Here is a 23,996-nt window from a genome sequence, read left to right as displayed (position 1 = left end):
AATGTAAAATGCTACAACCACTTTGGAAACCGATTTGGCGCTTCCTCAAAAAGCTAGAAATAGAACTACCATAGGACCCGCAATCCCACTCCTCAGAATATATCCTAGAGAAATAAGAGCCTTTACACGAACAGATATATGCACACCCTTGTTTACTGCAGCACTGTTTACAACAGCAGAAAGATGGAAGCAACCAAGGTGCCCATCAACAGATGAATGGATAAATAAATTATGGTATATTCACACAATGAAATACTACACATCAATAAAGAACAGTGAGGAATCTGTGAAACATTTCATAACATGGAGTAACCTGGAAGACATTATGCTGAGTGAAATTAGTCAGTTGCAAAAGGACAAATATTGTATAAGACCACTATTATAAGAGCCTGAGAAATAGTTTAAACTGAGAAGAACACACTCTTTTGTGGTTACAAGAGCAGGAAGGGAGGTAGGGTGAGAGAGGGGTATTTACTTAACAGATGGTAGACAAGAACTACTTTGGGTGAAGGGAAGGGCAACACTCAACACAGTATAGGTCAGCAGAACTGGTCCAAAACAAAGCAAAGAAGCTTTCTGAATAAACTACATGCTTCAAAGGTCAGCGAAGCAGGGGGAGGGTTTAGGGACCATGGCTTCAGGGGACATCTAAGTCAATTGGCATAATAAAATGTATTAAGAAAACATTCTGCATCCCACTTTGAAGACTGGCATCTGGGGTCTTAAATGCTACAAAGTGGCCATCTAAGATGCATCAGTGTGTCTCAATCCACCTGGATCAAAGGAGAATGAAGAACATCAAGAACACAGTAACGAGCCTGAGAGACAGAAAGGGCTACGTGAACAAGACTACATCATCCTGAGACCAGAAGAACGAGATGGTGCCTGGTCATAACTGATGACTGCCCTGACAGGGAACACAATAGAGAACCCCTGAGGGAGCAGAAGAACAGTGGCGTACAAACCCCAAATTCTCATAAAAAGACCAGGCTTGATGGTCTGACTGAGACTGGAAAGACCCCGGTGATCATGGCCCGCAAACTTCTGTTGGCCCACTACAGGAACCATCCCCGAAGCCAGTTCGTCAGGCATGGATTGGACTGGACAATGGGTTGGAGAGGGATACTGGTGAGCTGTGAACTACTTGGTTCGGGTGGACACTTGATACAATGTTGGCATCTCCTGCCTGGAGGGGAGATGCAAGGGTAGAGGGGCTTAGAAGCCGGCAAAATGGTCACGAAAAGAGAAAGTGGAAGGAGGGAGCGGGCTGTCTCATGGGGGGCGGGGGGGAAGTCATTGGGAGTATGTAGCAAGTTGTGTATGTGTATGGGTTTTTGTGTGAGAGACTGACTTGATTTGTAAACTTTCACTTAAAGCACAATAAAAATTATTAAAAAAAAAAAAAGAATAGGCAAATGTATAGAGACCAAAGTTTATTAGTGGTTAGGCCAAGAGGGAGGGGGAATGGAGCTGTTATTACTAATGAAGCACTGAGTTTCAGACTATGGTGACAGAAAAATCACACTGATTAAGGGCAGGGTTACACAGCCAATTAACATAATTGCTGTCAATAAGCTGTACGCCTGCAAAAAGTAGAATTGGCAAAAGTTGTGTGATAGACGTATTTACAATGGCACAAAAAAGAAAGAGAGAGAGAGACAGAGAGTAGCTGTTAGGACTGCTTATGTACAACCAAACATGTTATGGAACTTGGTACTTGGTTTCGAGGTTTTAGGATTAAGGTTTCATGAGACATTCCAATTAATTAGTCTAATATCATGCTTTGTGCTTCTGTTCTGCCTCCTAGCTAACTGTGTAGTTCCGGGGTCTTAAACACTTGAAAGTAGCCATCCAAGGCACAAGAACTGGTTTCTATTCACCTGGAGAAACAGAGGAAGACGCAGACTCAGAACAGGAGGAGGAAATGGAACATGTGGTTAATTGCCTCCATGAACAACAGCGCCCATTGCCATGAGACCAGAAGAACTGGAAGGTGCTTGGCTGCCATTATTAAACATTCTGACTGAAGACTCTATAGGACAATTCTAATCAAAAGGGGAAAAATGCAGAACACAATTTCAAATCTTCATGGACTTCAGACTTTCTGGAGCCATGGGCGCTGAATGAACCACTGAAACTATTACTCTGAGATAATCTTTAAACCTTAAACCAAGAATATCCCCTGAAGTCTTCTTAAAACCAAACAATACAGAGGTGAGGTCAAGATGGCGAAGTAGTCAGATGCTTCCTATGGTCCCTCTTACAAAAAAGACCCGAAAAGCAATTGAATTCATTATACATGACAATTTAGGAGCCTGCAACATCAAAGACAAAGTTGAGGAGTTGGGCTGAGCAGCAAGGGGAGGGAAAGACAGTTCGGAAGCAGCAACGATTTTCCAGACCTGATCTGACTGGCACACTGCAGGCTGGATCAGCCAGGACGTGCAGGTTGAGGCAAGTATTAGTGCTCGGGACACGTCTTCCACACCGGGAGAAACTGAGATGCGGAGAGTCTTCACATGCATGCAGAACCAGGGGAAAGCAGTGCTAGATCTGTGAAAGTTAAGTGCAAACATCTAACCTACTACGCAGGATCAAAAAAATCCTTCCCCCTCTGGGAAGCACTCTCCCTTTCACTCATGCCCTCCCTGCTGTGCTCCGGTTCCAGTCTGGCTTCAGGGATTGCTGCACCCCCTTGGACCAGAAATAGGTCCTTTCACGTGGCCCAAGCCATTCTCCCAACTTGGAAAGGGAAAAAATTAACAAATAACAAACAGGAAAAAATAATGTGCCAGCTATCCTGAGCCAGGAACTCAGGTCAGATGCAGCCCCTTTGCCTAGGCACAGGCATAAGGGGTCCATGGATTCTGAAAGCCTCTGACCACTGTCTAGACCTCTGCAGGCCCATTTTCAACAGTAAGGCCTTTATTAGCACAGTAATAAAGACCCCTGCAGGCCCATTTCAACAGTAAGGCCTTTATTAGCACAGTACAACAGGGTATATATCTGAAATCTATCTTCAAGTGAACAGCTAAGGGGGAGTGGCAGATTCCTGACATCGGACACCGCCCTGCCCATTAAGCAGGGTCCTCATCTACCCACATCAGGGGCCTGTGGACTGGTGGCTCCACCCACTCCACCTACCCACCCACAACAATGGTCCAAGAATAAGTGGCACCTTCCAGTCCTTACAGCCAACAGCATCGGGTGCCCAAAGTCCGACTGTAAAAACCCACCCACCTACGAGCTCTAGCTAATAGGGACACACCCCCCAGCAAGGCACTCAGGTGCAACCATCAGCCCCCTTCTTTCTCAGCACATAACCCCCTACTACAGCCAAATACCTATGCTTGCTCCAATCACCCCTACGTGGCCCTAACCATCTAGGACTGTGAGAGCCTGCACGGCATACTTGGTGACCGAAGACCTGGACACCTGAGCTGAATTCACACAAGAAAACTAAAAGGACTCCTGGGCTCACATACCTAGCAGCAGCTCTAACCATCTGGTGACAGGGCATGAGAGCTTCAAAGATGCCAATAATCAAACTAGCTTGCACAACTGGCCTATTTGGGCACATTAAAACAAAACAAAACAAGAAGCTAAAACACAGTAAGCTAACATAAAATAAATACAATAACTCTTTGACAGCTTGGAGACAACATTCAATATCAAATCACATAAAGAGGCAGACCATGATGGCTTCACACCAAGCAACCAAAACAAAGAACAAAAAAAACCTCCTAGAGGAAGAGAAGGTCTTAGAATTACCAGAGGAAGACTATAGAAGATTAATATATAGAGCTCTTCAAGAGATCAAAAAAGAAATCACGCAAAATACAGACTAAGCCAAGGAATATACAGGGAATGCAACAGAGGAATTAAGAAGGTTATACAAGAGCATAATGACAAATTTAACAGGCTACAAGAATCCATAGAGAGACTGGAAATAGACATTCAAAAGATGACAATAAAATTTCAGAATTAGACAACTCAATAGAAAGTCATAGGAGCAGACCTGAGGCAATGGAAGTGATAATTAGTGAGACTGAAGCTAAAGCACTTGACACCAATATATTTGAGGAAAAATCAGAAAAAAGAATTTAAAAACATGAAGAAACCCTAAGGAGTATGTGGGACTCTATCAAGAGCAATAACCTACGAGCAACTGGAATACTAGAACAGAGGGAGATAACAGAAAATACAGAGAGAATTGTTGAAGACTTGTTGGCAGAAAACTTCCCTGATATTGTGAAAGATGAGAAGATACCTATCCAAGAAGCTTATCAAACCACACACAGGGTAGACCCCAAAAGAAAGTCACCAGGACTTATTATAATCAAACTTGCAAAACCAAAGATAAAGAGAGATAAACGAAAAGTCATCTACAAAGGAGAGTCAATGAGACTGAGCTCTGACTACTCGACAGAAACCATGCAGGCAAAAAGGCAATGGGATGACATATATAAAGCCTTGAGGGAAAAAAAATTGCCAACCAAGAATAATGCATCCAGCAAAACTATCTCTCAAACATGATGGAGAAATTAGGGCATTTCGAGATAAACAGAAATTAAGGGAATTTGTCAAATCCAATCCAACAGTACAAGAAATACTGTATATTTCCTCTAGTTAGAAAATCAATAACAACCAAGGACTAGAAAACAGGACAGAACAACTAGGTATCAAACCAGATAAGGAAGTCACAAAAATAAATCAAAGCTGAAACACTGAAAATAGGCAAGAGACGTCAATACATAAAAGAAGACATTAAAAAAAAAAAAGACTAATACAGTCACAGAACTTTCTTAAAAAGAGAGGAAGTCAAGGCGATATAAATAAATAAAAGATTGGTTTAAATTTAGAAAAACAGGTAAATATTAAGGTAACCACAAAGGAAACTAACAATCCTTCACATCAAAATAAAAAACAAGAAAAACATAAAGACTCAGCAAATACAAAGTCAACAATGAAAAACATGAATAGAAAATACACAAAAATGACTCAGCACAGAAAATTAAGCAGAACAAAGAAACTCACACACACACACACACACAAACCCATCAAGATGACAGCACTATACTCATGCCTATCAATAATTACGCTAATGTAAATGGACTAAATGCATCAATTAAGGGATAGGAAGAATGCATTAAAAAAACACGATCCATTTGCTGCCTACAAGAGACATACCTTAGTCTCAAAAGACACAAACAAACTAAAAATCAAAGGATGGAAAAATATATAATCAAGCAAACAACAATCAAAAAAAGAACAGGACTGGCAATATTAATCTCTGACATAATAGACTAAAACAAAACCCACTGCAAAGAATAAGGAAGGACACTATATATTGATTAAAGGGTCAATACACCTGGAAGACATAACCACAATAAATATTTATACATCCAATGATAGGACTTCAACATAAAAAAAAGAAAAAAACTCTAACAGCATTGAAAAGAGAAATAGACAGCTCCACAATAATACTAGAAAACTTCAACACACCACTTTCGGTGAAGGACAGAACATCCAGAAAGAAGCTCAATAAAGACACGGAAGGTCTAAATGCCATAATCAACCAACTTGATCTCATAGGCATATACAGAACACTCCACCCAACAACAGCCAAGTATACTTTCTTTTCCAAAGCACATGAAACAGTCTCCAGAATACGTATCAGGCCACAAAGCAAGTCTTAATAGAATCCAAAACATCGAAATATTACAAAGCATCTTTTCTGACCATAAAGCCATAGAAGTATAAATCAGTAACAGAAAAACCAAGGGGGAAAAAAATACACGGAAACTTAACAACACCTTGCTCTAAAACTACTTGGTTATAGACGAAATCAAGGACAGAATAAAGAAATTCACAGAATCAAATGAGAATGAAAACACATCCTAGGAGAACCTTTGGGACACAGCAAAAGCAGTGCTCAGAAGTCAATTTTACAGCAATAAATACACATATCCAAAAAGAAAAAAAAGGTCAAAATCAAAACACTAACCCTACAACTCGAACACAGAACAGCAAAAGAAGCCCACAGGCACCAGAAGAAAGAAAATAATAAAAATTAAAGCAGAATTAAATGAAAAAGAGACTAGAAAAACAATTGAATGAGTTAACAGGACCAAAAACTGGTTCTTTGAAAAGATCAACAAAATTGATAAACCACTGGTCAAACTGACAAAAGAAAAACAGGAAAGGATGCAAATAACCTGAATAAGAAATGAGACGGACAATATTACAACAGACCCAACTGAAATTAAAAGAATCATAATAACAGAATACTATCAAAAACTGTACTCCAACACATTTGAAAACCTAGAGGAAACGGACAAATTTCTAGAAACACACTACATACCTAAACTAACACAAACAGAGGCAGAACTGAATAAACCTATAACAAAAGAAGAGATTGAAGAGGTAATTAAAAAACTCCCAACAAAAAAAAAGCCCTGGACCTGACGGCTTCACTGGACAATTCGATCAAACTTTCAGAGAAGCGTTAACACCACTACTAAAGGTATTTCAGTTCATAGAAAAGGATGGAATACTCCCAAACTCATTCTGTGAAGCCAGCATAACACTGATACCAAAACCAGGTAAAGACTCCACAAAAAAAGAAAATCACAGACCCTCATGAACACAGACGCAAAAATCCTCAACAAAATTCTAGCCAAAAGAATTCAACAATGTATCAATAATTCACCATGACCAAGTGGGATTCATACCAGGTATGCAGGGATGGCTCAATTAGAAGAACCAGTGTAATCCATCATATAAATAAAACAAAAGATAAGAACCACAAGATCTTATCAATTGATGCAGAAAATACATTTGACAAAGTCCAACACACATTCATATTAAAAAAAAAAAAAGAACCTCTCAGCAAAATAGGAATAGAATGGAAATTCCTCAACATAATAAAAGGCATTCATAAAAAGCTAACAAGCAACATCATCTTAAATGGAAATAACCTCAAAGCATTCCCCTTGAGAACCAGAACCAGGCAAGGATGCCCTTTATCACCGCTCTTATTCAACATTGTGCTGGGTCCTGGCCAGAGCAATACGACAAGAAAAAGAAAAAAAGGGCATCCAAATTGGTAAGGAAGTAGTAAAAGCTCCCAATTTGCAGATGATATGATCTTATACACAGAAAACCTGAAAGAATCCACAAGAAAACTACTGAAACTAACAGAAAGATTCAGCAGAGTGGCAGGATACAGGATAAACATACAAAAATCAGTTGGATTCCTCTACACCAACAGAAAGAACACTAAAGATGAAATCACCAAATCAACACCATTTACGATAGCCCCCAAGAAGATAAATACTTAGGAATAAATCTAACCAGAAACGTAAAAGACCTATACAAGAAAACTATAAGACACTACTACTAGAAACCAAAAGAGACCTACGTAAGTGGAAAAACATACCTTGCTCATGGATAGGAAGACTCAACATTATGAAAATATCAATTCTACCCAAAGCAATCTACAGATACAATGCAATTCCAACCCAAAGTCCAACACTTTTTAATGAGATAGAGAAACAAATCACCAACTTCATATGGAAAGGAAAGACGCCCCAGATAAGTTAAGCATTACTGAAGAAGTGGGAGGTCTCACACTACCTGATTTTAGAACCTATTATACACCACAGTAGTCAAAACAACCTGTTACTTGTACAACAACATAGTCCAATGGAACAGAACTGAGAATCCAGATGTAAATTCATCCACATATGGGCAGCTGATATTTGACAAAGGCCCAAAGTCCATTAAATGAGGAAAAGACAGTCTCCTTAACAAATGGTGCTGGCATAACTGGATATCCATCTGCAAAAAAATGAAACGACGCTTACCTAACACCATATACAAAAACTAACTCAAAATGGATCAAAGACCTAAATATAGAATCTAAAACGATGAAGATCATGAAAGAAAAAATAGGGACAACGCCAGAAGCCCCGATACATGGCACCAACACAATACAAAACATAACTAACAATACACAAATACCAGAAGAGAAACTAGGTGCCTTGAAGCTCCAAAAAAATCAAACATTTATGCTCATCAAAATACTTCATCTAAATAGTGAAAAAACAACTTACAAACTGGGAAAAAATTTTGGGCTACAACAAATCTGATAAGGGTCTAATCTCTAAATCTACAAGATATTGCAAAACCTCTACAACAAAAAGACAACCCAATTAAAAAGTGGGCAAAGGATATGAACAGGCACTTGATCAAAGAAGACATTCAGGTGGCTAACATACATGAGGAAATGCTCACGATCATCAGCCATTACAGAAATGCAAATCAAAACTACAATGAGATACCATCGCACACCAACGAGTCTAGCGTTACTACAAAAAAAACACAAAATAATAAATATTGGAGAGGTTATGGAGAGACTGGAACACTTATACACTGCTGGTGGGAATATAAAATGGTACCCTTGGAAATCGATTTGGCACTTCCTTAAAAGGCTAGAAATACAAGTACCATATGATCTAGCAATCCTACTTCTTGGAATATATTCTAGAGAAATAAGAGTCATCACACAAACAGATATACGCATATCCAAGTTCACTGCAGTACTGTTCACAAAAGCAAAAAGATGGAAACAACTTAGGTGCCCATCAACAGACGAATGGATAAACAAATTATGGTATATTCACACAATGGACTACTACGCAGTGATAAAGAACAGTGATGAATCCGCAAAACATGTGACAACAAGGATTAATGTGGAAGGCATCATGCTTAGTGAAATTAGTCACAAAAGGACAAATATTGTATGAGATCACTTTTATAAGAACTCAAGGAAAGGTTTAAACACAGAAGAAAACATTCTTTGACAGTTATGAGGGTGAGGAGGGAGGGAGAGGAGAATTTACTAGCTATATAGTAGACAGGAATTATGTTAGGTGAAAGGAAGGACAACACACAATACAGGAGAAGTCAGCACAACTGGACTAAACCAAAAGCTAAGAAGTTTACTGAACACAACCAAACACTTCAAGGGACAAAGCAGCAGGGGCAGGGGTCTGGGGACCATCTAAGTCAATCGGCATTAATAAAGTTTATTAAGAAAATGTTCTGCATTCCACTTTGGCGAGTGGCATCTGGGGTCTTAAACACTTGCAATCGGCCATCTAAAATGCATCAATTGGTCCTAATTCATCTGGAGCAAAGGATAATAAAGAACACCAACGAGTACCCATAGCCACGGAGTCAATTATGACTCGTACTGACCCTACAGGACAGGGTAGGACTGACCCGTACAGTTTCCAAGGAGCATCTGGTGCATTCGAACTGCTGACTTTTTGGTTAGCAGCCGTAGCTCTTAACCACTACGCCACCAGCGTTTCGAAAAACACCAAAGACGCAAGGAAATATTAGCCCAAGAGACAAAAGATTCACATAAACCGGAGACTCTACCAGTCTGAGACCAGAAGAACTGATGGTGCCCGGCTACCACCACCGACCGCCCTGACAGGGAACACAACAGAGAGTCCGTAACGGAGCGGGAGAAAAGTGGGGTGCAGAACTCAAATTCACATAAAAAGACCAGACTTAATGGTGTGACTGAGACCAGAGGAACCCCAGACGACATGGCCCCAGGACTTTCTGGTAACGCAGAACTAAAATCATTCCTGACACCAACTCTTCAGAGATTAGACTGGACTATAAAATATAAAAAAATACTCACAAAGAGTGTGTTTCTTAGTCGAAATAGATACATGTGACTAAATGGATGGCTCCTGTCTGGACGGTGGGTAAGAAAGCAGAAAGGGATAGAAGCCCATTTAGTGTGAATGGACACAGAAATGTGGGGTAGAAAAGGTGAGTGTGTTGTCAAAGGGATTGCAACTACTGCCACATAAAGTGACATCATTGCTTTTTAACCTTTAAAGAGGTCTTTTGCAGATTTGCCTAATTCAATGCATTGTTCAATTTCTTGACTGCTGCTTCCATGGGTGTTGACTGTAGATCCTTAAGTATCTCATACTGAAAAAATTTAGCCTCATGAAAAACTAGCTGCACTGTGTTGGTTTTCCTATTTTGCTGCAGACCAATAACCACTCTAATAAAAACCAGTTCAAACCATGAACCCACTTATAAATCTTGATCACAGACCACCACCAGGACTCCAATGACAATCCCACTATTTAGACAAAATTTTCACCAAAATTTTCATTTACTAATCAAGTTTAATGACCTAACAAAGATTGTCTGGAAACTAATGTTGCTGTGAAACTGTGATCTGCTATGTGAACTGTGAAATAAAGCCATACAAAATTGTTAAATAGCAAAATAATAACAATGTAACATAAGATCCCATTAATCAAAGAAGTTATAACCTGTTAAACTTTATTCCAATGTCTTCTTTCCCTATTGTTTTTAAGTGAAAATGATTCCATTTTTGTAAAAATACATAATATTATGTATAAGTAAAACCTATAAGGCTATACATTAAAATGTTAAGTGTGTCTGGATGTTTTTTGCTTTTTGTCTATATTTTCTAATTTTTCTACCACCAGCATATGTAATAAAACTGTTAAGGAAATTTTAACCAGTAATGTATAACAAGACTGTTTAAACAGAAAAAGTGTTAAGGATCTCAATCTTTTGTTGGTTGGGAACGTAATGGATGTGGTTTAAATCACCAATTTATATATAAAAATATAAGTTCAGTATCTATCCTTCATAAACATGGATGGAAAGTTCGTATCTAGAAGGAACATGATCTGTTAGTAAACTATTTAGCTTTCTTTTGTTCCTATTTTGGTCTCTTAAGGTACAATGATTGGGCTACATTATTTTCCAAACCTAACAGAAACAGATATTGATCAAGAATTAAGGAAAGTGATATCCAGTTCAACAGACTAAATGGCTACCGGAGAATTATTTTTGAACAGGTTTGATGCCAAACATCAGCATTTTAAAGCAAAAACATTTAGTTAAAACACACGTTCAATTTTACTTTTCTTTAACAGCACATATTCTTTGAAAAACAATGTACTGATTTTATATTTTAAAATGTATGTAAGTTATGAAAAAATACATTTAGTCAAATTAAAAGCTGAAACTTAAAAATACTAGCTTACCCAGGTAACTTAGACCTTACCTTCCTCTTTCCCCGTTTAGAATATAAATACAGAATTCAAGATTCTTAGGTTTTCTCATCACAAAGGTAATTTCTAAACCTTTAATGTACAAAAGGAAGCTAATTAGGCCCTAGAAGAATTTTTTACTATAAGCTAAATTTCTGACTAACTAGTCTTAAAAAACTAGTCTTAGATGAATACATATTTAAATGATTTCACCAGTAAGCTTTCCTTTAAAATTCATCTACATATGGCTATTGCTTGAACAATTCACTTTAAACCCTGAAACGTGTTATGGCTTAGAAAGCTAAGTGTCATGTATACTTTCCATCTCCCCTTTGGTACTTAAGAACTGGCCTTGGTATCGAGTGCTGAGAAAATGCTACAAAAACTGGCTATCGACTATTTAAAACTTTTCTAAGACCCCATGAATACACTTAACAAATACTTACTGCTGGCAGATCTTCCACTTCACTAGTCTTCACACATCTGCTTATCCAAAAAGTGAGCTTCTAAGTTACTTCTTACTACCATAATCAGCTAAATCAGTTTTCTACAAATACTTTCCAAGACCAATTCAAAGGAAATGCAGTCTTAAAGAAGTAATTCTACTTTTACACAATTTTGAAAAGCAGGGTTTCACAAGAAATTATTTTTTACAATAGCTGTGGCAGGGGGTCAGTTTGTGGCTTTTTTGTGATGAACAATTTATATTTTAAAATCCTGATTACTAATTTCTAAAAAGCACTTTAGTTCCTGAGTACCTAACATGAAACCATCAAAATTTGCATTTTCTATAAAATTACTTTTTTAACGAAAATAAAAATATAGTCACTGTACCTTTTTATGAAATGGAACAATTCTGCCCCATCTACCACACAGGTTTTTGTGAGGCTGAGATAATCTAATAGAAAACACTCTGTAAAACTAATTACCCAGAAAATTGAACAACAACCCAGTTTCTTATCTAACTTACCAAAGACACTTTCTGTCCACTGAAAAACCAATAAATAAGGAAATATGAAATTTGTAGGAGGTGATGGAGGTAGAGGATAGGGAAAAGGGATAGACAGAACAATCTAAGGAAGAGATTTACTTATTGTTGTTACATCTCCCCCAATGTCAGCCAGTGCTGATTAGCCAAAGGAGCACCAAATGGAGAGTGATCTGTTTCTTCTATCATCTTTATCCTGTTAGGGATCCTAAGTTCAAAGACAGGTCTGAGGAGCAATCAGTTGCAAAAGTGGGATGAATCAGCTTTGTAAATCATCACATTATTCATCTGACTAGTCCACCTGGCTTGAACAGAATTCCTGAAACAACCGAATTACTTCATACAAACTCAATGTCAAGGGCTGAGTATTGTATATTCTAAAACACTGGTCCATAATTTGGTCTGAAGTTTGCACTCCCAAAAGTTGTTTACCAGAAGCCCCTCCTGTCCAACCTAACTCAAACCACATCCCAAATAACATTTTAAAAACCAAATTTTCTCAAAAAATTATTTCGAAATACAGAGAGAGCAGAAAAGATAAACACAGCAAAGCATACAATATTTATTTATACGATCTCCAGCAGCAAAGCTTTGGAAACAGACCTCTTTTGTACAGAGCAACCACCTTCCCACCCCCAAATGGTTATTGTTTACAAATACAAAGTACACAGGGCATTTGCCTTAATGAATAAATTTAAATACACACATACAGATATACTCCATTTTGTAAAGTACTTTACTTAGTTAAAGAAGGCTAGTACAACGAAACCTGTTAAAATCAGATTATTCCTGTATTGTCCTTTGAGTAGTTTGCCAATACCTATGTTTAAAAAAAAAAACAAACACAACTCCTAAGAAGAATGAACTTGATCCTCCTTAAGCACAGCTCCCCCGACTCCCCTCCCACCTCCAAATCGTAAGCAACTTTGGAGCTTAAGAGAATTTTTAAATGTCTCTGAATATGAAACTGTGACAAAGCAAAAGAGGAGTTATAACTTTTTAATTCTGAGTTGCTACTGCTCTGATATTACAAAACAAGAAAAAGGTGAAAGTGGCAACAACAGCAAGGAAAAAAAATTGAAACCAGAGAAAAAACAATCAGGAAATCGACAAAATGTGTTTTGGGTGTGCTGGAGATACCACTGGTACAAGATTCATAGTCTCTTCTTCAACATAACATCTCCAAACTCCAATCAAGTAATATTTTTAGAACTATGTTCCTCAAGTCCACCCTCAAAGTATCGTAAGTCAACACACATTTAGCAAAACTAAGGACACTCTGCCAAGAGCTGGCCCTTTAAGTATGCAACTCTATACCCACATAAGATGCCACATTCCACTTCAATGGCATTATCCTATTAATCTTCAAAGTTATTTTCTACCAGTGCCTCAGTTCTCATTGTCAGAGCTGCCCCTCAGGCTGGAGGTGTCCTGCGGAGAGCCCTTGTTGGGCTCAGTTCAGGGAAGAATAGAAACAAATTGTTCTAGATGTCTCAAGTGGGTTATGGTACAAACCAATCCCTAGAAAGACTAATTCTATAACCTTACAAAGTAATGGCTATACAAATTTTGTACGCTTTGAATATGCAGGAACCATATTTTCATGCGTAAGTAATTTATTCTCTTTCTTCAGCTTTCTCTCCTCCAATTTTGTCCCCATAAAGGCTGTTCCTTACAGTTCTGAAACCAGACATACTTCATGGCATTCGCCATACCTCTGTATACACCAATTCCTCCATCAGAATGCCTCCAATTAACTATTTCCAAAACTCAGCTCAAGCACTTGGTAGATGAGAAAAGCTTCTCTGACTTTTCCATATGGCCCTCTCTTGTTCCAACCTCATAAGCATTCCTCTAAGTAGGACAATTATTACACTGGAGCGCTGTTTCTTTCTCCTCCTAAGAGAATATACCATCTCGTATTAACTCCCAGCATCCTCACCTTCCTCAGGGTCTGCCTACACATAGCAGACATTGAAAAAATGATTCCAACACAGATACAAAGACAAAATGCCATCCACCTAAAACTGTATTCACATACCTATGCACCCTAGCTCTTCACTCTACATCTCTTTTATTATCTTGTTTATTATGAACATTTCTTAGCTTGCCCTTGAGAAAAGAGACTACTTAAATGTCTTAGTAACTTAGTACACTGTTCAGCTTGTAATAGAGCCTAATGGTTCAGCTTTAAAAATACTGTAAACAAAGGAACAGGATCTGTTGGTATTAAATGATTATGTGCTACTAAATACCTTTAAAAATGTATGTATCTATATCCAATGCCACTCTACCACCCCACCACCCCCAGTTGCAAGAAATGTAAAAATGTGGATGGAAACAGCACAACTACTAAAAAAGGAAATCTACTGAGCTTTAGAATTTTCAAAATAATGTGTACAACCTCCTTTGAGTAGAAAAGCTGAGGCTCAACAAGCAAATAACTTGCCAATACTCAGATTAAAAAAAAAAAAAAAGGTCTTAGAAATTCAATACCATGTGCCTTGCATCATTCCATCTCCCTTCTATTAAGCCAGTATCTTCAAGATGCCAATGAAATACAATTTTTAAAGCATATACCTGAAACAAAATGGGTGTAACAAACAAAAAAGGCAGAAGGAAAAAAAAGCACTAAGAACTAGGACTAAAATGACCAGTGCTGAAAACGAATGGAATGCAAATAAGCAATATATGAAACAGAAGCCAGTAAGTATGCATCAACAACCACCTTAGCCTAGCACAGTGAAACTCTAGGGGAAGAACTAAGAGCACAGGGTTCCCGATCTGACAAGTAAAATAACCAGGAATTAGTTAAAATAAAACATCAAGTACTAAGGGATAAGAGTATAGTCATAAATACAAAACTCAGGAAAGAAAAAGATTAGTGTATGTCAAGGTAGTGTATCACAGAGGTAAGATCTGAGTGGGGGTTGAAAAATACATGGAGACAAGCCCTGTACAATGTTGAAATGACACTTGGGAGGCATAACCTATACTCAGAGTTCAGTTCTACCACTTGAGCAAATGGCTTAATAACTCTAAATTTACCTCCTCATCTGCAAAATAAGAATATCTATCTCAAGAGTGACTTGTAACTAGCACAAAGCCTAGCACATACATGCTCTGTAAATGTAGGTTTTCTTTTCCTCCTTCCCAGGCAGAATGACAACTCTTAGACACAAATGCTTCCAAAAGCAGTCAGAACATATTCTTGCCAAAAATAAAAGAAAATGGGAGCTGTTTAGAGCCATTGAACAAAAACCAATACACAGGTAACTCTGTTAAGAATCGAAACAAGACTACTTATATATTAATTGTATTCCACCCAAGGCAGAAAGGAGCAGGCTACACACCTAATAGCAGGAAACAATGTAATATGTGCATTTGAAACTGACAACCTGAAGCTGTATTTAGTGACCTGAGGAAATGCTTTATTCCACCAACCATATTATAGTTACCTCACAAATTAAAAGAGGTACGGATAAAGAGAAGGAGCTCTGGTGGTACAACAGGTTACATGTGGTTATGGGCTTGGCTACTAATCCAAAAGTTGGCGGTTCAAACCTGCTCCGCCAGGGAAAAACCTGGTGATCTGCTCCCGTAAAGATTACAGCCCAGGAAACCCCATGGGATGGTTCTACTCTGTCACACGGGGTTGCTAATGAGAAGAAACTGACTTGATGGCACCTAACAACAACAATGTAACTAAAGAGACCAGAAAGATAATAAAGAGTTATTTAACACATTAAAAAAAACAGTTGTTTTTTGATAGATTCTGACTCACAGCAAGCCCCACGTGTGTCAGAGTAGAAATGTGCTCCACAGAGTTTTCAGTGGCCGATTTTTTGGAAGTAGATCGCGAGGCCTTTCTTCCAAAGTGCCTCTGGCTGGATTCAAACTGCTAACCTTTCAGTTAGCAGTCAAGAACATTAATCGTTTACACCACCCAGGCATTCCATTTAACACATTACTTTATAAAACAAGATAATACGAAAAACAACCATCACAGATAAAAGTGAGAGGTTAACTGTAGCCCTTAGAATTAAATGCTGTGATCCAACCACTCTTCCTGGTAAGAAAGAAAACAGCATATGACAGTTCATAGAAAAAAACCAGCCTACAAAATTTAGTCTAAGTAGTTATCCTTTTATAAGACTAACTTTCACAAGCCATTTTATATGCTAACATATATTCTACATGTTAACAACTTTTAACACAATAACCCTTGAGGCATTTAAAATCAAAGTGTGTGTATACATATATATACACACACATATATAGGCAAAGTACAGGGTCAGCGGAAAAGAGGAAGATCCTCAACGAGATGGACTAACACAATGGCTGCAACAATGAGCTCAAGTGTAACCATGACTGTAAGGATAAAGCAGGACCGGGCAGTGTTTCGTTTTGTTGCGCTTAAGGTCGCTATCAGTTGGAACCGACTTGAGGGCACCTGACAACAACAGCTACAACATACATATTTTTAAATATCACCAATACAAAGCATTTACTTTCACTTCTACCAAGGAATATACCCAAATACTAGAAAACTCAAAACAACTTGCAAGATCTCCCAAGTTCTACAAGAAAGTACAGACAACCTGAGAACTGTTGTTGAACTCTGGACAAGGCATCAGGAAATCCAATGGACCACTCGAAATAAACAGTTACCTCAATAAAACCAGTAAAGCCCTTAAGACCTAGAGAAAACTCGTTAACTTCGAAATACAGTAATAAGTGCTATATTATAGACAAATCTATAGTGATGGCCTTAAAATTTTTGTAAGATGCATTTGACAATAAATTATACTTAAAAATGCATTTGTGTGAAAAAACAAAAAAGATAATACTGCTACCATTAAACAAGAAGGCATTAAAAACTAATGAAAGCTCAATAGCCAGGGAATAGTTTAACTTTTTTTTTTTTAAGGGACATTATAAGGGAAAAGTAGAAAACTTTTTACATTAATACTGAAGACATGTCTTAAGTACACAAATACAAATCCACACCAAAATTCTGCCTAGTATATACCAGCAGAATAAAAATAACCTGCATCAACAGGATTACAGGAAGACCAGATATCATTCTAGAAGAGGTACCTTATAAAAGGGAAGAAAAGATTAAAATTCAAAGAACGAAATAACTAACATGCTATGACATAAAAAGGGCATGGTTGGACTATGACTACCTCTAGACATAACCCACAGGAACCAAGCATAATTTCCAATAGTATCTCAATGGTACCAAACATTACTATAAAAAAGTTTTCATTATTATAAAGTCAAGCAAAGGAAAATACAATGAAATACAAAAACATCACCTTTACTAATAAATAAGAGAAAAAATATTTAATAAAACAGTATTCTCATCACTCAACCAGGAACAGAAATTCCATAAAAGATTATTTTAACCATTTACAAAACTTGTTATATCTGAAAAAATACCTAAAAGATTTACATTTAATACAGTGTTTGTCATCAGTTTACTGGTAACTTCCAACTGTATATTTTCTTAAATGGAAATGAGGAACTAATATTGGTTTGTGTATCCACTAAGGAAAAGTCATAAAAAATGCACCTGGCCAACTGAATGACATGCATAAGATGCATACAGATGTGACAATCAACTGTTGGTCTAGCTGCTATCATAGGTACAGAACAGTGAATTTCAAAAGACAAGGGAATCTAAAAGCCTGGGGTAAAATATGCCTCACACTTAAAAAAAAAAAGTTTTAGTTATTGCAATTTTTAAACTATTTCTACATATATCTAATCTAGAAGTTCAAACCCTCATCAGAAGCCTAAAATCAATTATTATATCCCCAAGACTAATGAATGTCACTTAACTCTATGTTCATCCATATTCATATTCAATTTTACAGTTAGAAGAGAATCTAGAGTGTTTATTCTGACCACCTGTTTAGAGTACCTGAGAGGTTATCCTGGATGTATTGGGCCCTTAAGGACACTATCGATCAGGTCACTTAGGTATCACTCAGTAAATTATTAATGTGGAGTACTAATGTAGTGTATTAAATAGTAGCTGCATACCCTGAAAGAGTTCATGCTCCCCTCAAAATGCCATTTTGAGGGCTAAGTAAATAAATGAAATTATACTATTAAAGAAGCTGCCACAGTCAAAAAAGGTTTAATTCAATTACACCAATAAGGAAGCTACCACACAGTGTAAAAAAAAAAAGATAAAGTGTCTGCAAATTTACTGTGTTTTTCCTAATGTCCTTGCTTCTTCTTACCAAGTAAAGACATCCACTTATCAAACAGAAGTTGTGTTATCATGGGTAACAAGGTTAGATATGAGATAAATGACTCAATCAGAAAACTCTGCACAGATTAAAAAAAAAAAAAAAACAGCTGCCTTAATGCCCAGAAAACTGAGCCAATCAATAATTACTAAATATAACTACTATGAAGTTAAATAAGAAGGGGACCGATATACTCCACAACCTTCTGAAATGGAACATAGAGCTATAAGGAAAACAAAGTAACATTCAGAAGGAGAGTACAGTTAGTGCAATTGTACTGATAATGAAGATAATAAAATACAAGATTAAACCACTGTACAGAGTTCACATAAATACCACCAGCAACATATGCGAGACATAAAATGTTAAGTTTTAAACAAAAGCATGAAATTTAAAAAGGCACTTCATATATTAATGGAAACAGTATTTCTCTGAACACAGCAATTGCAAGAAATCATATTGTCTGCATATATGTCAGTCAAGAAATAACATTTTGAAGAAAAAGGATCATTAGATGTATCCCTTTTGAGAAAATCAAATCATTAAACTTCCAACTATTCCAAGGCCTCCTAGAGAACCCAGAGGTGCGAGAACATCACAGGCTGGCCCAATGGGGAAGTTTGTCCCAGGCTCTGCTCATAGCAGGTACAATATGAATACTTATTATCTAATTAGGTATTCCATACCCTGGTCTATCAGGGTTGTTTTCTCTCTAGACCAAGTCCCCATTTTTAGTTTTATAACACCATCATCATTCAAGTATACCACAGAAAAAGATTTAAATAATAAAAACAAAAAGTTAGGAAACTGTTTCTTCTGAAGTCAAGAAACTATAGCTACAAACTGTTCCTACTCCAATGTATTCTGTCCCCATCCTCACTAAACTGCCAAACCCCTTCAGAAGTTATCTATTTGGTCACCAATTCAATTATTTCCTAATACTTTCTTACTTTCAAGAAAACAATTCTCTGGAGATGCCTGAATGCATCGATAAGAGCGGTAATATTATTTATCATTTTATTACTAAGCGATACAAATATCACAAAAGGAAAAGAGAAAAGTAATGCTGTCTTCCAAATATTTTAAGAAAAAAGGAGCAAAATAAGTAGAAGTGCCAAAGCAGATTCAGAGGATCATATCTTCAAGCATCATTCATTCTGGTTTGGTTTTCAGAATATAAGGATATCTCAAGTTATCAAGTTTGTGACCTAGCATCTAATTTAGGGAAGTAGAGGGGAGAAATGGAAAAGTAGCAACAGTTTGAAGTAGCCGTAGCTAGATGAGAACACCTATGTGCAGCCATACAGAATGGTCTCAAGATCTCTCTAGTGAGTTCGCTAGTTGCTAGTCCTTTCACAGAAGAAACTACAGTGCGGTGTCAAAGGACATGAGATTGCTTGACTGATGTGGTATACATTATAAGCTACAAAGATCCATGTATAATTTCTTAGGCCCTTGTTTCTTTTCAGGTAGTCAATCAATGTTCTTCTAGTATTCAATCTGAAAGACAATTTCTAGAACATGCGTGGATCCAAAAAAGTGAAAGTAAAATTCTGTGGAAAATATAGAAAAATAAGGTAACTCAAGGTATGATTCTGCTAAGTTTACAAGATGATCTCCTCCAAGAAAACTGTAGTTCTAGTTTAATCCACAAATAGGACAGAATTTATCTGACAAAAAAAAATAGCAATTTCTTCCAAGTAGGGAAATTTGAGCCTTCAACCTCATATAGCACCAATAGGGAGAGAAAGAAAGGCAGACCAAAAAGGTGCTAAACATGGTTAAAATTGACAGGGGGTATTAGTTTCCAATACAACTATTAAAGTGGGTTACCAGGGAAAATGTCAAACATCTGTGCAAGAACTACAGCAAAAGAAACAGAAGCCACATAAACCCTAAAACAGTGCTATATTCCACTAATAGTATACCCAAAACACCTTAATCAAACAGATGAAAAAAATGTGGGTGTCTGACAAACTGAGAAGTTATAAAATTATAAGTCTGTGAACAATTTTTTTGGCCAAGCAAACAATACTAGGTGATGTTATTTTAGACCCCGCAAACTTGACATTCTTTCTATTCCTGAAGTCATGCTCCAAAGACACAGACTTAAGGGCTGGCATCATACAGCCACTGCCTTGAGATTAAAAAGATACTGTGAAAATGACTGAGGTATCTGCTGCCAATTGCAATATGGTGGAGAACTATTGTTGAGACCAGTAGGGTGAAAAAAGTTGTCTCTCATTTTAAGAGTCTGACCAGGATAAGGGAATAATTAACCAGAAACATGTCACTGAAGTCTTGAGTTCAGCCTTTCAAGAAATCATTAATGGTTATCACCATCTAAATAGATATCCAAAACCAGAATTGTGTGGCTTGTTCTTTTTACTATATCCACAGTGCTTTAGTTCTTAACGGTTTTCAACATCTAGATTGATGAAATCCCTCTTTATTATAATAAGCAGGCCAGACCGTCAGGCGTGTGTGCAATTCTTGCTCTTTAAGAGTTCAAATTTGCATGCCTGGATGATGTGAATAACATCCTCTATTTCCAGAACACTAATGTACATATCCTTTTTTGTATTTAGTGTGCTGAATTATCAAACTCAAAAGAGTTCACTGTTTAGAAGGTAGGTTTATTTAAGAAGGCCAGCTTGGTGAAAGGCCCATGTTATAGGAAGAGACCACCATGACTGAGTCTCACAGCTTGATATATGAGAGCTTGATAGGTCAAAGACCATTAAGACTGATGACAACAAACAGTTCTCTCAAATGCAGCTTGAAGAGTAGTGATGGTACAAGTACCGATGACGATAGTTAACTGTGAAAATTTCTGCGGAGATATTATAGGCAGGACAGTCTTTTTCCAGCTGGTATCCATATTAGACCTGTGACATTGAGCCATCACACTGAAATTTAACTGGATTTGGCAAAATTTTATCTGAATGCCAGTTCTTGACAAATAGCTTCATGGTTGCTTCTAAAGTCTCATAGAGCTTCAAAGTAGAATGGACTCTTATTGAGTTGATCATCCTGACATAAAAAGATTTTAACAAACTTGTCTTTTGCAAAGACCTGTCAAACTAAAGCCCAAACAAGGAAGGAAGCACTGATGACCTAAAAATGAAGGGCTTGCCCCTGGTCTTAGTAAAGTGAGACCAATAGTAGGTTATCTCCAGATTCAAAATCTGATAGTCCTCAGTTTACCAATAAGATTTTCCTGAGGAACAAATCTAGACTTTTCTTTAATTATAAGAGGATTCAGATTCCTGAGTACCCTCCTTTAGACTTATTTTGGACCAGAAATAAGAGATAAATTTTTGTCCAACCTCTTCAGATGAAAGTCTCCACTGTTTCCTTGGACAATAAAACATGAGTCTCTTTATTATATATTACATTCCAGAAGTCTAGAATTCGAACATTAGCTGTGGTCATTCCAGATACCCATTTTGAGATGACCTCCTACTTACTGATCCTACTTTAGCTGGAAGGAGCAAGTAAAACAGTTAGGATTTTAGACGACTATTCTGCTGAACATGAACGGATAATTAATTTTTGTACCCATGGCGTTCTGGGGAGTCTCCCTTTTTTCTATATCTATAGGGGTGATTTCGGGGTTTGTACCAATCCCCTTTGGAGTATCCTCTATTGTGATAATGTGCTTTCTGATCATGACTATAAAAGTATCGATGCTGGTTAGAGTATCTGTTGTGGTCTTTATAGTCATTTTCTTTAATACTGTTTTCTTCTGCAACAACAGCATTCACATCTTGTCCAAAAAGGGAAGCACCATCAAAGGGTAAGTGTGAGATCTTCTCCTGGGTTTTCCTAGTCAGAGATGTAAGTCGGAGCCAAGCTTGCCGTCTGTAGTCTATTGCCATGGCCATAACTCTGACTACAGAGTCCATTATGTCCCTAGTAGTACAAAGCTGCCAAAGGCCCGCATCCATGCCATCAGATATTATACACCTTGCTTTTCCACGGTCAAACTCTGGGTCATGAACCAGATCCTCCATGTCTTCCCAGAGTTTACGCTGATACTGAGTCATATAGGCCATGTAGCTGGCAGCTCGGGCTGCAATAGAAGCAGCGTGGTAGAACCTACAGCCCATGACCTCCATTTCTTTTGAGGTAGAATCTAGAGGGGATGCTGTGTTTCCTCTCTTGCTGTGCTCTAGTGCTTCTACAATGGGGCCCTCAGCTGGTGGATTTGGTTGGAAAGGAGAGGTATCCTTAGCCACAGGATATACCCTGTGTCCCATGAAGGAAGAAGGATGGCAATCAGCAGGATCTTTAAAAACCTCAGTGGTAGCAATTCTCAGAAGAGGATGCAATGGAGGAACTAAACGTTTCTTAGAGGTCACACAATCAGGCTTCCCTTCACATGATTCCGCTTCAGGTTGTAATGTTACCCTCTTTATAACACCTCTTTGTTCCATTCTCTTCAAAAGACCTGTGAAACTAGACTGGCTGGGATCAGAGGGCTGCCCTTTGTCATCAGCAGAGGGGGATTTGCAGTCAGCCTCTTCATCAACTGTGGATAAATTTTCCTCCTTAGAGGTGGAAATGTCCCAAGGAAGAGAGGAGTTCTCGCTTGGCCTAGAATGATGAAATCTAAAACAGCTCCTGGATTGTAGATCACGTATTACTCGGGACATCTCGGCCACTTGTGTCTGAAGATAGAGGATGGCATCCTGTCCTTGCTGTGAACTTGAAGAAGACTCTCTAAGTAAATCCTCCTTGACCTCCAAAGAAGCCAAAGATTCTCGGGGGACCAGAAGTGGACATGAAGGCAGAGTCTCAATACTTTGTGATGGTTTAGGTGTCTCTGTCTCAGAGATCTTAATATCTGAATTACTTTGATCATTTTTCTGGTTCTCCAATGGGTTCTCAACAGAGGAAGGTTGAGAAACTATCCTTTGTGGACTGCTGGAGCAACTCCCAGAGGAGGAGCTGCTGTCTCCAATGGAAAGAGGAACACTGCAGCTAGAGCACATTTCTGGGCGATGATTCTCAGAGGATGGCACCTTAGACTCAGGCATTCTCTGGGTTATCCACATGAACAAGGAAACCAAGGAAGAAAAAAAATATGCTTTTTAATATGTTAACTTTCAAGTGGAAAGATGCATGTCCAGTAAGCAGAATTCAATTTTTTAAATATTATAATTAACAATGAAAGATCTAATCCACCAGTGTCAGCAAGAAGATCACAAAAGTCAAACACAAGCTTTACTACCCCAAAAGCCCCAAAACCAACTGGTGGCATTAATCTGGGACTCTGTCTATGAAAAAGGAGAGAGTAAAAACATGCCCAGTATAAGTGGTACCATCCTAGCCTGCTGCCTAGTCCCATGCTGTGATGAGAAGAAGTAATAAAACCACTGGTGACAACAATTAAGGGGAAAAAAAATCCCATTGAACATATGTAAATCAGCAAGTAGAAATTAATGATGGTAGAGAGAACTTGGGAAAAAGTTCACTGAGAGAGAAAAAATTTAATGCCTCCTCCCACTGCAGTCACTTTTATGCCGCTTTTAAAAGGCCCTGTCAATCACTCCCTATGATAACAGTAGTCTTTATGGTTAGTGTTCACAAGGAGCTTACATACTTGTTACCTCA

The 23,996-nt window shown here is 37.8% G+C and overlaps 1 protein-coding gene across 6 annotated transcripts in view; it reads right to left on the bottom strand.

Moving 5' to 3' along the window:
• Positions 1–23,996, bottom strand: part of ZNF451 (zinc finger protein 451) — a 126,885-nt gene that overhangs the window by 91,613 nt on the left and 11,276 nt on the right. The window contains exon 4 of one of the 6 annotated variants that reach the window (XM_049894880.1): positions 10,988–23,422. The exons of the other annotated variants lie outside the window; for them this stretch is intronic. Coding sequence (XP_049750837.1) covers positions 21,926–23,422 — 1,497 coding nt within the window. The 3' untranslated portion in view covers positions 10,988–21,925. Of the gene's footprint in view, positions 1–10,987; positions 23,423–23,996 lie in introns of those variants that run through there. 6 annotated transcript variants of the gene reach the window in all.

Source organism: Elephas maximus, chromosome 1 (genome assembly GCF_024166365.1).
Source record: "Elephas maximus indicus isolate mEleMax1 chromosome 1, mEleMax1 primary haplotype, whole genome shotgun sequence".
NCBI classification, from domain to species: domain Eukaryota; kingdom Metazoa; phylum Chordata; class Mammalia; order Proboscidea; family Elephantidae; genus Elephas; species Elephas maximus.
Note: the sequence above shows the minus strand (reverse complement) of the source record. Positions and strands in the feature narration are given on the sequence as shown.